The sequence below is a fragment of the Theobroma cacao genome, chromosome 10, assembly GCF_053813885.1.
Source record: "Theobroma cacao isolate CCN51 chromosome 10, ASM5381388v1, whole genome shotgun sequence".
Taxonomy (NCBI): Eukaryota; Viridiplantae; Streptophyta; class Magnoliopsida; order Malvales; family Malvaceae; genus Theobroma; species Theobroma cacao.
In genome coordinates, this window is record NC_142648.1 from 28,690,022 (window position 1) to 28,705,180 (window position 15,159).

Sequence of the window (15,159 nt, forward strand, 5' to 3'; positions counted from 1 at the left end):
AACATAGAATATGTCTCAAAAATTGTTTTTTGTACTTATATTTGTTTGAAAGATAAAAAATTTATTATTTTAAATGTAAACTTTTTCACGGATTAATAGAAAAAATATTCATTGATCGCATAAAATATCTTACGCTTTTAAGAAGCACAAGATATTTTTCGTAAAACAGAAAAAATTACTCTTACACTAAGCCAAGCACAATAGATTTAATGAATATTAATATTTAATTTAAAATATAAAAAAATAAAAATATTAATATTTAAATTATTCGATACTATTAAAATTAAAAAATATATATTTAAAAAAATCATTCAATGCAATTAATATTTTTATTTATAAATTAAATAAATCTTATTAATGATTATAATAAAAAATATTTAAATAATCATCATTTGATGCATATATATTTATAAATATAGATTTTGCATGTTTTACACATAATCGATGAATATTGATATTTTTATAATGTTACGGTAAAAAAAATATAAAATTGAATTTTTTTTTGAAAATTAAAATTTACTTTTATTACAATATATGATTAAATGCTTTAGAAATTATCATTATTGGATGTTTTTATGCAGTCCATGTGGGTTACAATCAATAATGACCTGAATTACATGCATTGGTAGGATATGTTGATATGGAGCTACAGGTTTCCATTCCATAACCAGTAAAAGTTCTTAGGCACCAACCACTTCTCATAGACATCATTTACAACACTGGGTATCTGTTTTCTTAACAACGAATGCTTAAAAGACTACAATGTTGCTGATACATACAGCAGCACAAACCTCCAGATGTCTACTGGTATGAACAACCTAAATCTCTGAGTGAGCTTTTGTTGTAGGAGTGAAAATGTACATGTGACAGTCATGAGAATCAACTTTAGCACCAAATGATGCCACAGCTTTTTCCGTAAGATCTTCATGCTGCAAGAAATAAAGACGGGTAAGCAGGAAGTCGGAAAGCGGAATCCAAATCAAGCAAAGCATAAACTTTGACAAAAGATTTAGTCAAGGCTTTCAATAACAATCTAAACACCAGCTGAAAGGCCAATGTGTCTCGGTTTCCTCACCTGCCACAAATCTCTAACTGAGACACTGGTGCTAGATTCAAGACCGAGTGCCTCCCACTTGGCTGTTATAGTTGCAGCTTTTGAACATCGATTCCAGAGAGCAACGACCAAGCGATTTCCAGACAAAGGACCTGCCCAAACCTGCAAAACAATCACAAATCAAGTTAAACATATAGTTTGTTTATGCTTTATAGCATAAATTTAGCCTTTCCAGACAATGTGATACACTATATGATTAACTGCTTGGGTCATAATCCATATGAGATATTGTTGTCTGCCAGAATAGTGCTCATACTCACCTTTACACCTAAAATAACTTTTAGTATTAAAAACCTTGCAATTGAGTCCTTCGTTTGTAGTTTAATTTTCCTTTTTGCTTGCATCTCCATAGCCAGCAAAAAGAGCAGGCATACATAACACCATCACTAGTCAATTGTGTTTTGCTTTCGCTACATAAAATACTGGACCTAATGCTAAATTATCTGACCCATCATACTTCTCACTGCACATTGTCAGTGCAGAGAGAAAACCTGGCAGGATCACAAGATATGTTTGTAGGAAGCAGTTTAGGCCATCCAAGGCTTTAAAATGCCATGAGGGAAACATGACACTAAAAAGACCCAGTCAATTGTTAGGTATCATACTAAAGCCACATTTGAGGGCGACCATCCTTTTCTGTAATCCAATGTGTTACCTTTGTCATGGAAAAGATTCACAGAAGTTATTATGCTTATGTAAAAACTTAAGCAAGCTGTAGGATCACCTGAAGGCAGTCATTTTCTCCAGTAGCATAGACTTTGCGTCCCTGAACACCAAGCGAGTCTGCAAAAAGAAATAATATCCTTACCTGCTTATTCCTTATGATAAAAATAGAAGACAGCACAATTGTCCTTTAACAAGAAAGACAAGAAATGCTAGATGGGATGGGGACAGGGGAAAAGGCAAAAGAAAATAAAGAATTTCACCTTGGTTTACAGCAATAACCTCCTTATTGCTTAGTATCTCGAAGGTTTCGTTAGTCATGCTTCTTACATCACATCCAACCAAAAGAGGGGCCTGCACATCAAGGATTAAATTTTCAACCAACTAAAGGAGTCGCAAGGCCATATGTAGCAGATATGTTCTACACTACCAATCAAGCAACCCTAGATGGAAGCAAAGTTCTCCAATGTAGAGCATTAAAAAGTATACTTATAGGACAATAACAGATAGATACAGCTGTACCATTGAATCTTGTTAAGCACTAAAATTAAATTCCAGGCCTGCAGTTAGAATATTCATGTCTGAACATGGCAGAGCAAGCTCATGGAAAAAGTAGTTCACAGGAACCAGCCACATAAGATTGTTTTCTCAGCATCGATTATATTATCAGACTACTTACAATGGGCTATATGAGATTGTCAGCCATTCAGCTTAATCTAAAGAATACCTCTATCAAAGTAATATCAACAATTTAAAATTATAAGAAAAAATTAGTAGAATAATTCCGGCATAACCAATTTAACCAAAACAAATACAAAATAAATAAGCTGCTTATGATATTCAAAGCTAAGGAAGAAAGAAATGAAAACAAAAATTACCTTCATCAAAGCCCAAATGCTAAAATGAGCACGGTACTCTTGATAAGTCATGCCTCCATTGCCAACTTCCAGCATATCAGGATCTGCCCAAAAAGGATTACATGGGAAGTTCAATAGGTGCACCATCAGACAAGAATTTTCATTTTTTCAACAATTAATAAATTTATGAGATAAAAGACATTTTACCATTCCATCCACCAGGTCCTGCATAGGAAGCCCACTTGTCATTCAGATCAGCTATTGTGGTCATGCTAACCAACAGAGGGAAAAAGAAAATACATCAATTAATGCAAGAAGTAAAGCATCAGCAGAATGTTTTCTTTTTCTCCATGAACTAGATAGCAACAATCATGGATCATACAATAGAGTTCTTCCAAGGTACAGTCAAACCATATCAGTTTCTCATGCTTTTCCAAGTGGCGATTTCAAGTGGGGGAGGGAAGAGTTTTTAAGTTTTTTACACCTGCAAACTCTTCAATTCCAGTTCACTACCCAACCCACAAAAGTTGGATTTTATATCAAACACATGACGCCAGAATGTACAAAAAAGACACCCATATCAAATACATGATGCCAAAGAGTATAAGAAAGCTGCATAACTCAGACTTCATCTATTTGCTATTAAATGATCTTATTGCTTCCATCTATCTCATTATCCTCCATAACTAATTCTACTGGTCTTAATTTTTGTGGACCAAGAGCATAATCCTTTAGATCCACTAGCTTCCACAGTATTGACACTCGTATTGAAGGTAGTTAGCAATTAAGAAGATAGGCGAATATTATCTACCAAATGTATTCCCTAATCATCCTTTAGCAAATAAGAGTGAATATCTTTTCAAATATTATGTTGCAAGTTGAAGTCAGTAGACACATCATGACAACCCAAACCCTCCCCCCAATTTCCCATGAAAAAGATTAGTGGGCGTCTTACAAAAAAACATTTAAGTTGTCACTTCCCTTCAACAAGTGTATTAACAAAATGGATCATATTCAAACAAACTTCCAGAGAAACTAAAAGAGCCAGCTAAGAATTTACCTAAATAGTTTAGTGTAATATTCGCATGTTAAACAATGATGCAAGACAAAATAATTCATTACACCACTCAATTTCTGTTTACTTCAGTCAGGAATTCAAACCTTGCCCATGTGTCATTAATGTCATCCGTCGTACGCCAGCTATTTCCAACTCCATGAGCCCATAAGGCAGGGTCTTCAACACCCCTGTCAAAACCAAAATAAAAGAAGCCGTGGATCCCAAGGATGTGATGAATTCAGCAGGACAACTATGCAAATAGATCACAAAAACTAGTTACCATTCACAAATAGAATAGAAAATTGTTCGCCCAGTTGCATTTAGAGCGTCACGCATCGGAGGATATCTGAAATTATGGTACCAAATCTAGTCAGTTAACGCAAAGCAATAATGATTGTTTCAATAATTGAAATGAAGGGAAGATGTAACCTTTTCTTTGGGTCAATACCCAGGTTGAAACAGTTATCATACTTCAAATAATCTACACCCTGGTATCAAAACACAAAAAGCATCAAATAGACAACTTAGATCATTCTAATAGAGATACTGTCACTTAAATTTCTTCAATGCAATTTTTAGCCCAAAGATTTGACAAGAAAGACAGGCATTGCAGGCAATATCTCATTGTTTTCAAAGTCCATTTTATGAGTAATTTTAATTATAGAAGCCTATTTATATCAAACTTTTAATGTTTAAGAAATAGAATAGTTAAAAATTGAAATCGCCTTTAATAATTTCCAACAGAAGAAATGACTTTACTAATTGCCTTGGGTTCACGTCATTTTCCAGAATGATGGACTTGTATCTCTATATGCAAGTCAGAAAGGTTTGCCAAAAATTGGTTTCAATGGGCATCAAATACTCTCCACCAAACTCTCAAATGCTTGATTAGACTTCTAAACACGTTCGGCATGCTGTAACAAAAACTAACCCAAGAAGCAAACAGCTGAGCATCATCAGTTTCGTGCAAAAGTGATCCAGGTCGAACTTGACATGTAAATGCCCTACAAAATGCAGTTTGATTAGTCAGGAAAAACTAGAATTTAACAGATTTGATGCAATAATAAATTTGTTTTATTGTGAATCTAACTTCCAAGATTCTGCTCAGGTATTGGAACTCCATCCTACCCAGCATCAGAATAAATACCAAGCTTGAGGCCCTTCCCATGTACATAATCAGCAACAGCTTTAATTCCTGATGGAAATGTGTTTGGATCAGGGACCAATTGACCCTGCATAGTGAAATAAAGTCACAAAAATGGTTTAGTTAGGTGATCACATCAGAACTTCAGCCAGGTTTATTGTTTCTTTATATCCAAAATGCTTTTATCTGTCATCTGTACCTTGTGTAAATACTACATTTGCCTTTTCAAGCCATAGACCTTAATAAAATAAACTACATCTGTATCTGTCAAGATGGAGCACATATTTGACACAGACAATTTTTACGTCTATCCCATGAAGGACATAATTCATCAACGAATTAAAAGTTTAAAGGTAATACAGATAGTAAACTAAGAAATGCTATGGTTATTTCATAAATTAAACTAGAAACAAAGACATTTCTAACAGCTCAAGGTTTATGAATCGCACGTAGCAAGACTTCTGGTTTCTTTAAAAGCAAGAAGATTCAACTCACCTCCGAATTTCGACTGGCACCAGACCAGCAATCATCTGCATCCAATAAAATTTATTAAGGCTCAAACAGGGCAAAATGAAGCTAAAACAAATACTTAGATATGACAGAAGAATACCTATATTAACATACACATAGCCTAAATCAGCCAAGCCTGTTGAGATAAGTGCATCCGCTGTCAATGGTAAAACCAAAGTTAGTATCTCTAATGAACTTTAATCAAGAAAGAAGAAGAACAAGAATAAATGGAAACCAATATAGTAACTGAAAAGTTTTTCAGTTCGCAATCCGATAGATTACGAAAAGAAAAAAGTAACTGAGACCTAATAGCCAGAATGAAGTGTACAGCTCCTTTGTGTTAGTTTGCAACAATAATTACCAAACATAAGACTAATGGTTGCAATAGAGAGCCATTGTCATGAATTAACATTATGCAGCGACCCATATGTATATGATTTTTTGGCTAAATTTACAGAGTACAATATTTGCAAAGAAGTAAAAAAGAAACAAAATTATACTGTTTATCAAGAAAAACTTATAGAGAATTGGAAAATGAACCATGAGATCAATTAAAAATGGGTAAAGAAGCAATACCTGTTTCCTTGATAAGATCTTCAGTGATATTACAGGCAAAGAAATTCCAGCTATTCCATCTGCAAAACATTTATAAACATGCATTGAAAAAAACAACATTGTTGTTTTTGACATACAACCAAATTTAAATTTCTTGTCAAAAAATAAGAAGAGAAACATTCTGATCACTTGATAAAGTAACATCAAAACCTCTGATCTAAAGCAGAACCCATCACCCTATCACCCAAAACACTACCTTCCCCATATTATCACTTTAAATAATTTAAAAATCTCCACAATTCCAATTTTCCAGTTGAAACAGGGAACAAAAAAGAAAACAAAACACTCACATCTTGTTGATAAACTGTCAACATTGCCTTGACTTCTAAAATATGTGCAAGCAGCCATTAAGTTTCCTTCCACTCTTACAAAATTTTTAACTGAGTTTAGTCTCTGCTTTCACCTAACTCAATCAAGACAATCGTATCTCCTCCTTTTGTTTTTTTTCCTTTCTATTTTTAGTCTTTCTCCCCATAAAAACATGATCAAACGATTGAAAACAAAAGTTCCAGTCTTTTTAAATTTTCCTTCTTTGTGGATGCACCCACTTATTGGACGAATTCAACCCCTAAAATCCGGGGAAAGAAAATAAAAAGAAAAGATGCAAAAACAAACAAAGCAGCAAGCCCCCAATACATGAAACAAATCAAAGTTCCAAAATTTTCTTGATAATAGACAGATGGTAAGATGAAACAATAAAGTTAGATGAAAAAACATTACCCCATTTGAGGAGTTAGAGCCAAGCCATTGTTGAGTTGAAAAATCCCATATCTTGAACTATCATAAATAGAGTTGAAAGATTTGGTGAAACCAAAGCCAAATCCTGAACTGGGTTTTCCATGTTTCTCCAAGACAGACACTCCTCTTCCTTCAATTCCCAGATCAGTCAACCAGACTGTCAGAACCACCAAAACATAAACACTGCAAACACCCTTCTTCTTCATCTTCTCCATCCCCATTTCTTTCTTTCTTTTCCGTTTCCCTACAAGTTAAAAGCTTGATCATTTTATATAAGCTTTGCAACAGATAACCAACAAGACAAGCAAGATACGTGTGTGTATTTTTTTCTTTCAGTTTATCCACTATGTTCAACATGACAAGCCCTGACAGGTCAGATTATTTGAAGACAGGGGTATGAATATTTTATTGTCTGATTGATTTCCTGATTAGATTTAATTGGGAACCTCTAATTTTGTGATTGTGTCCATTTGTCATCTACACTGCTTTGATTGAATATCTCATGATCATCTACCTCTCTACCCTCAACTTTTCTACCTTTTTTTTCCAAATGCTAGTTGCCTAGCAAATCATACATAAATATTGGAAATACAAGTGTGTGGTTTGGGTCATGGTCACAAATTTATGTGGTTTGGGTCATAATCACAAATTGTTGCTAAAAACCAAAAGGTAGGATGACTATAATAAAAGCAAAACCATTAACCTACCAACTAATTTTTAATAAATACTATAAATACATTTATTTTATATATATATATATATATTCCTTTGTCTCATTTTTTTTTCGATTTAAACCCGATGTTTACTTTATTTGTTTATAATTGAATAACAATATTATTTATATCATAGTATTATTATTATTACATATCCAAAATTTTAGTTGATTGTTGGTTTGACATTGGAATTCAACCTTAATCTTAAATTTATTGTCAAATTTGCACCTTAATTTTAGCAATCCATTAGATAAATATCAAGCTATAATATGAAATGACATAAGCAAATGGAAAATCTTGAAAATTCCAAGGGATGTGCCCATGTGAGGGGCCCAAAATTTCAAAGATGGACACTATTCAAATAAAAATTCAAAGTATATAAATTGATAGTCAAATAAAGGCTTAGTATGGTAATTTCAATTCAAAAAAAGAAAATTAGTATGGTAATTTACAACATCTATCACAAATTTACAGCCACATATCTTTTCTTTAAGTTTAGTCAACATGGGAGCTATAAATCATGTGAAAAAAAAACTATCATACATAATGGATAATAATATCTTGAACATGTGAATCGTTACGAAAAGTAAAAGAAATCTTTATTTCGGGAAATTTCTATTATTATCTATTCATCTGCAACGAGTGCAGTGCTTCAATTAAAATTTTAGATGTAATCAAATAATTAACCAATTGGGTATTTTTTTTGTATATAATTGAGAGAAAGAGATTCTTATTACGTTATTTAAATAAAGAGATCATACACTGATCAATGAATCAAATGCTCGAATGCATTCAATTGGGTATACTTGTACGGCAATGATTTTTTGCCTTTGTGTTTTTTGCTTTTCTATCATATCTCATTGGTTCTCTAAACACAATTCAATTCTCCAAGGCAGGCAGAAAGGGACCCATTCCTTTTGTTATTACCCTTTCAATTCTCAACATTGGGAAAATTCATAGCATCTAACATTCTCACTATCTTCAGCAACTCTTTTGTAGTACTTTTATCTAACAAAAAAGGGTTTTTATTCTTTAAGCACAAGTATTAAAAAATAAAATTAGGTCAGCAAATCATGTTCTTCCTTGTTAGGGCCAGGGGTGGGCTGAAGAATGGGTGTATAGAGAATTTTCAGAGAAGGCCCCCTAACCAATAAGCAATGACCCAACTTATCACTCATATATGGAGTCTTCCATTGAAATTGGGCTAAAGGATGCTTTGGAAAAAGACTGATAATTAGTTGACTTGCTGTGCAGTTGTGAGTACTTTTCATATCCTTTTAATCTAATTAGAAAATTCAAACAAAGATCATTTTTTTCTAGTTCAAGTTGCTTGATTGGGAGCCAATCATGTTAAACCCCCACTTTCTAGCTTTCAACACAGGGAAAGAGAGGGTGAGAAGACTTTGATTAGCAATAGCAGAGCTTTTTGACAATGCTTCTGGTTTTCTGATTCAACATCAAGTTTGATGAAATGGGCAGTCAAGCATTCACTAAAATGTGCTCAAAGCCCTTGCAAGAATCATGTGTTGGTCATGTTAGGTGCCCTAGACTGTTTACTTCCATTAGCCCTAAGGAATGATACCTCAGTGGAGACGAAAATAAAAGATTTCAAATAAGTTATTTCGATTGCATCTCCTATTTAATAAGAATATTTCAAATATAATCGTAAAAAGGCTATGAATTGAAACCCAAATTGGGATGACAATGACCTTCTCCAAAAAGAGACGAGTCATTGAGGTTGAAAGATTTGACTCATACAAGCTCGAGAGTTAAGAAATTGAAGCAGTTATATAAACAAACAGATAGATTCGCATAAACATCGTGAATTAATGCATTTAGGGCGGCAATGACTTTGCTAGAGAAAGGGATGAGTCATTTCAGATTTGAATGATTTTGTGGACCTTTTGCATTAGACTTGGATTTACTTGGAGAGTTGAGAGAGACCCTTTGTGGTGGAATGGTCATAGGACTTGGCCATTCAAGTAAAATGGCGTTTTGAGTGTGAAGACCACCATGACTAGCTACCTGCTATACATTAGCCACCTAACCCAGTCCGACCTCTAAGGATAATCACCCTAACTAATCTATATCTGGGAAACCTTCATGCTCTCATAAATTATTAAAATATTGAATTAGAGTATAGAAGATATTATAACTCCTAAAGGTCAACATAAAATTTCCATCACTTTGAAAGATCTAATCTTAATTTCCTCTAGGTAGTTGAAATCTGTGCTTTTCCCCCTTTTTTTTCTTCCATTTGAAGTGCCCTACAATCATAAGAAATGTCTTAAATAATTGATAAAAAAAGGTGTTAGCTAAGCAAAAGCTAAAGATTTAGACTCTTTGGACCTGTTTTCTATTCACCATCTATTCAAACTTCTAGGATTTCTTCCTTGTTCTTGGCATGGATTCCTCCAATAAATCCTCTCTTTACTATATATAAAAAAATAGAAACTTAATTGAAATAATTAACTTGGAGTGATCGCCGTGTATTCATCGTCAACTAATAATTTATTAATTACTTTTATTATTTTAATTGATTAGTTAAAACATATCATATACGACTCAATCTCGATAATTACTTTTTTTTTTCATAAATAATGTAATTTTCATTTCGCTTTCAATCTAAAGTCAAAGATTTTATCACACTATTTTTATCACTTTTTAAAAGCAAAACATAGTGAAAAAGAAAAAAAAGAAAAGAATCCTACTCAGATTTACTATTACTCTCCCTCATCAAGCTTGTCTTGTTTTCATTACTTAAATATATTCCATCAAAACCCTATCATGGAAGTTTCATCCTCCAATATTGTAAATTAATAGTGTTAATGGGTTTATAGTAACCTAGATTTTCAAGCCAATGAACTCACTTTGGGTTGTCATGGATTCTAATGATGTTGAGGTATAACTGTAAAGGTACACTTAGCCATCGAATCATTAATTAAGTCACATTTATGTCAAATACACCTTTCAACCTTGACACTATTCCTTTCAATATCTTTCATCCTAGGCAGGCTCATGGAAACAAAAACCCAACAAAGCAAAACAATGAAAGAAATTGAGTAAGAATGACTATGGCTGAAAGGTATGGAGAAAGTGTAACCCATGAAGACTGTATATGTGTTTTGTTTCTATAAAGAGACAAATGAAAGCCTGGCTTGGTGGAATTTTCAACAGGATAAACAGAGAAAGTATAATCCAAAAAAACTATGATTAATGAGATAGAAATTCATTACATTTCTATCAATTTTTATTGATGGAATCAACAAAAAGAAAGAAAAAACACTCTTCTCTCAGCACCCTATATGATTCTATAATCATTATATATACATACAAGTATAGAGACTAACTCAATTATCCCAAAAAAAAAAAAATAAACTAACCAAAATGAATAACAAATTCATCCCAAGTTTTGGAAGTATCTAGTTCTTGATGTCGTTGGTTCCTTTGCTAGGTCCAGACGATGGCACAGGTTCCCTGGGAAGCATGCTGAGAATCATGGGCCCATACTTTCCAGCGAGTCTTGGAGACCTCATGAGGGTTCCCGTGTGGGAATTCTTGATGGTAACCATATGGTCACATGGCAGAACTTGCTGCTGGTGGTGGTTAGGATCTTTCTCCTGCGAGGTGGTGGTGACGACAACGTCGTCGCTACCGTCGAGGGGAAGAGCAAGGTTCAAGGTTGGCTCCGTAGCTGCCTGCAGGCCATGCGAGAGGAAGCCATTCAGGAGCCTAGCTGAAGACCCCGAAGCCGTGGAGATGATTAAGAAGAACACAACAACTGCTGCGGTAATCAGCTGGTGCTGCTGAGCCATTGAAGGTTTCTGACAGGGAAACTTTGTGAAGGTTTTGCCCGAAAAAGTGACAGCTGAGGATTTGAGAGGAAAATTTTGCTTGTTTTGGCTTTGGGTTTTGAGTTTGGGGTGGCATCTGAGTTTCCTTATATGGGAGAGAGAGTGAGGGGGAAAAGCACATGAAATTGTACTGAGTTGACGAAGTCAGGTTTGGGGCTAAGAGTGACTGGGCATGAAGAAAATTTTGCCAAGTCTACGCGCTGCTACTACACGCTACATTGACTTAATATTCTTTTAATTAGGAATCTTTGGTTACTCACAAAGTGATTAGGAATATATAAAAGCTCATTTTTCAGCTAAGCTCACTACTTAATCAAAGAATATGCTATATTAATTCATATGAATTTACTCATAATTTTACCGTCATTTGATAGTTTAACAAACAAAAAACAAAAAATTATTTTCAATATCATTTAAAAAACTCAGATAAATTTTATTTAAACATAACTATTCAACATTTTTACGTAATTAAAGTGTAAAAGATATTTTAATCAATGGATATTTATATACTCTTGAAGAGCATAAGATAGCGTCTTGGAAACAAAAGAATTTATCTTTCACTCTTATAAAAAAGAAGGCAAGTTGAAGGGTAATAGACCTCTAATTAAAATATCAATGGCGTGAGCCACTCTAATCTCCATGGTCCAGGTCAAGGGGGGAACTGTCGCGTGGGGGCCGGGAGAGTGGGGAAGGTAAGAAGGAAATGAAGGCGAAGAAGAAGAAGGAGGTGAAGGTGGAGGCCGACCGATGGGAAGAATGTAAGGAAACACGTCAGGGTTTGACTCTGTGTGCAAAATGCCAGCCTTGGTCCACATTTGGACTTACCCTGGGCGAACCCTTGCATGTTACGCGTTCAACACTGACTTGTCGACTACGCCACCCCAACTCTTCCCCCCCTTGACCTTGTACCTGCTCTTGTTTCACCCCAACACTTGAGTTCCTCACCGACACTTCTACTGGGCTTCGGCCTGGAATTTTTGCCGGGGTCCATGAACTATATATACCCTGTGCAATACCAGCTCAAACCAATGCCATGTCTCCAACATTGATCCGCATCTATGCAGGATTTCAACACTTAATTCGATAATTGATATGAATTCTTTTTCATGTTAAAAAAGTTAGATTCGAATCTCTTAAAACGTATTTACGAACGTGTTTAAAGAAAATAAAAGATTTTTAATAAAAATATCAATTAAATCGAGACTTAATTAAGTAGTTTTAAAATTTAATTACACATGTACAAGTTGTTTTTTCACATGGGAGACATGAGTTTCACACTCAAAACATACAAATTTAGGGTAAGTACGAGCAGTGAATTAATTATAATAATAAGCTGGATGGGCTGACCAACCTTATTAAATAGGCATAGCCTAGGATCATGCATCCTGTTGGACCAAAACCGCGTTGATGTCAAATCTTCCTGGTTCTTGCCTCTCAAGGAAACAACTCACCCTCACAAAAAATCAAACCCTTTTTTAAGTAACATGAAGAACACCTGTTGGCTACTGCAGCACAGTTTTCTCCAACCATTTCCACTTGTTTATTTATGATTATATTATCTATTTTGCTGTTTAAATCGTGAAAATTGATGTTTTAATCATTTAACGGTTTAAGATTAACATCGTATCTTTTTTTGTTAAGTAACTTTAGTTTCGTGAATAATATCACGTGACAGATAAATTTGTATGAAATATGTCGCACGTTGGTCCTTTAATACTAATAATTGTGTTTTTTTATTTAATTTTTTTTTCATTGAATTATATATTAAGACTATTTTGAGGAGCATTTAATGGGATTGGGACTAGGGTCCAAATTAATGAGGCCCATAATTGAATTTCGATGATGGAGTCATGACGTGAGTCCTTCTTCCTCTTGTTGGTCCAAATGGTGTACAGGAATTCTTCACCTACCATGTACAACACAAGGTCACAAGTCTTAATCAAATTTCATTATGTCAAGCTCTGTAGAGGATTATGAGTCAAACCCCACTATTAACACCTTTAATTTGCTGCATTAAAGCTCACTTTACTCATCTTATTTAATTACTGCATAAAGCTTTTTAAAGCATTCCCATTTGCATGAACTTCAACGTACCCTCTTCACAAATTTTTTATTTCTTCAGAATCTACATACCCTTTTCTCTTTTCTTTCCTGTTAACATGGCAATTTACTAATACGTATTATCCATGTGTATAATAAGTTCTGTTCTCATAAATAGTTACATCCACATAATTAAACCTATATCGATTTCAGGGTATGGGTACGTTTTTGTTAAAGGGTGACTCGAGCTTTTTTCTTAAAGAGTATAGCATGGATTTCTTCAATGTTTTAGTTGAAGTTATTAGATTAAATTAACAGTATAATCTTTTTCTGGATCGTAACCGAAAGTGCTAGAAGATTGGATTCGAAAATCTAATAGGGGGAGGCAAAAGCCATCTTCAGGCTTTTAGGTGAAGAAAGAAACAAAAGTGATGAAGAAAGGTAGAAAATCTGTGAATTGGGAGGAGACATATGCACAAGGTGACCCCAGCTGTTGGCACTACCCTTTTACTTTCTCATTATATATATATATATATATATATATATATACACATATATGTTTTGCTCTGATCTTATCCTTTTCACAGCCACATTTCCTCCAGGTTTATTGATTGCATTGAATATCACATTTCGTTATCTTTTTTGATGTGGCCATGGAAAGCTACATCTATTCTTTCATTGTAGCATCTCCTTTTTATCAATTCCTACCTACTTTCTTCAATGCACATGACAAGATATAAACTTCACTGTATAGCCCCATACATGGAACTATTAATTATTCTTTAGTTAATGAACTGAATTATTCTATTCTTACAGAATAATTAATTTACGTGTATGCTAATTAGTGTTTATGTTTCCGGTTAATTTTTCACATTTAATGTCATTTTAATTGTGAATTAGTGTGACAATTTAGGGTGTATTCTTGATTAAGGTGTATTGCTGAGACACTCATCAATGAATTAAAAATATCAGAAGAAGTTTTAGGCACCCAATTGCCAATTAGAACCAATGGTAATGCAAGTGAGCTATTTGTTCAATTTAGTTTTTAATGAAAAGCATCCCAATGCTTTATAAAAGTTGTGTTTGATTAATTACACCTGCCTGTTTCCTACTGTTGCTGATATTCACAACAGGGAAAACCAGCCATTTGAACTTTTAACAAGCTTCACAAATCAGGTGCCTAGCTTTGATCATTAAACCAGCCTTTTAAGTATCAGCTAGGGAGGTGCTGCAGGCTGCAAAATCTTATACTGTATATCGAAGAACAACCGTAAAATTTAACATATCTCTCGTGCTGCAAATGAACTGATTGACAGACTTGTCAAGGATGAGATTTTCCGTGATCTACGATCTTTTGTCAATGTTTAGTTGATTAATGGCAATTTAAGTTCTATAAATTGTTGTAACTGTTTAGTTTCATTGTGAATTGTTCTGCCTATAAGGAGGTGCTGCAGCCATTGTGACTAATTGACTGCCTTAATGAACTAGAGAACTAAAAGCCATAATAAGGAGACATCGGAGAAAAGAGAGTATGATTGGTTTTGCTTCACGCCAGGCAGTTTGATTCCATTTGTAATGGCATTTAATTATCAAATGAAAATCATCTTTTTCCAGGATATAATATATATATATAGATTTCAATGGTTTCAGCTAGCATGCATGCATGATTCTAATCATAAACTGTGGAGCATTAGCATTAACGGCTAAAGCCCAAAGATTTTCTAATTATAATATAAACTAATGATCTCATTTGCAATACTGGTTATCTTTACAAATTTATTCTCATCAATGGAAGAGAAGGCAATTTTTAAACAAAATGAATTCATCATGGATGCATGAGAAAACTTGGAAACC

The 15,159-nt window shown here is 34.0% G+C and overlaps 2 protein-coding genes across 2 annotated transcripts; both read right to left on the reverse strand.

Annotated features, from left to right (window-relative positions):
* Positions 1-633: 633 nt before the first annotated feature.
* On the reverse strand, positions 634-7,262 carry LOC18587492 (Melibiase family protein). The gene is made up of 16 exons (XM_018129412.2): positions 7,145-7,262; positions 6,681-6,942; positions 5,922-5,980; positions 5,446-5,502; positions 5,331-5,365; positions 4,820-4,923; positions 4,623-4,695; positions 4,121-4,179; positions 3,972-4,037; positions 3,796-3,879; positions 2,842-2,906; positions 2,656-2,738; positions 2,041-2,131; positions 1,839-1,897; positions 1,076-1,216; positions 634-929 (listed from the first exon to the last, which is right to left on the reverse strand). The coding sequence occupies exons 1-16, from the start codon at positions 7,173-7,175 to the stop codon at positions 819-821; spliced, it is 1,380 nt and encodes a 459-aa protein (XP_017984901.2). The 5' UTR covers positions 7,176-7,262; the 3' UTR covers positions 634-818.
* Positions 7,263-10,605: 3,343 nt separating this feature from the next.
* Positions 10,606-11,339, reverse strand: LOC148760601 (uncharacterized). Its single transcript, XM_088802436.1, has one exon. The coding sequence runs from the start codon at positions 11,224-11,226 to the stop codon at positions 10,834-10,836; it is 393 nt and encodes a 130-aa protein (XP_088658562.1). The 5' UTR covers positions 11,227-11,339; the 3' UTR covers positions 10,606-10,833.
* Positions 11,340-15,159: the final 3,820 nt, after the last annotated feature.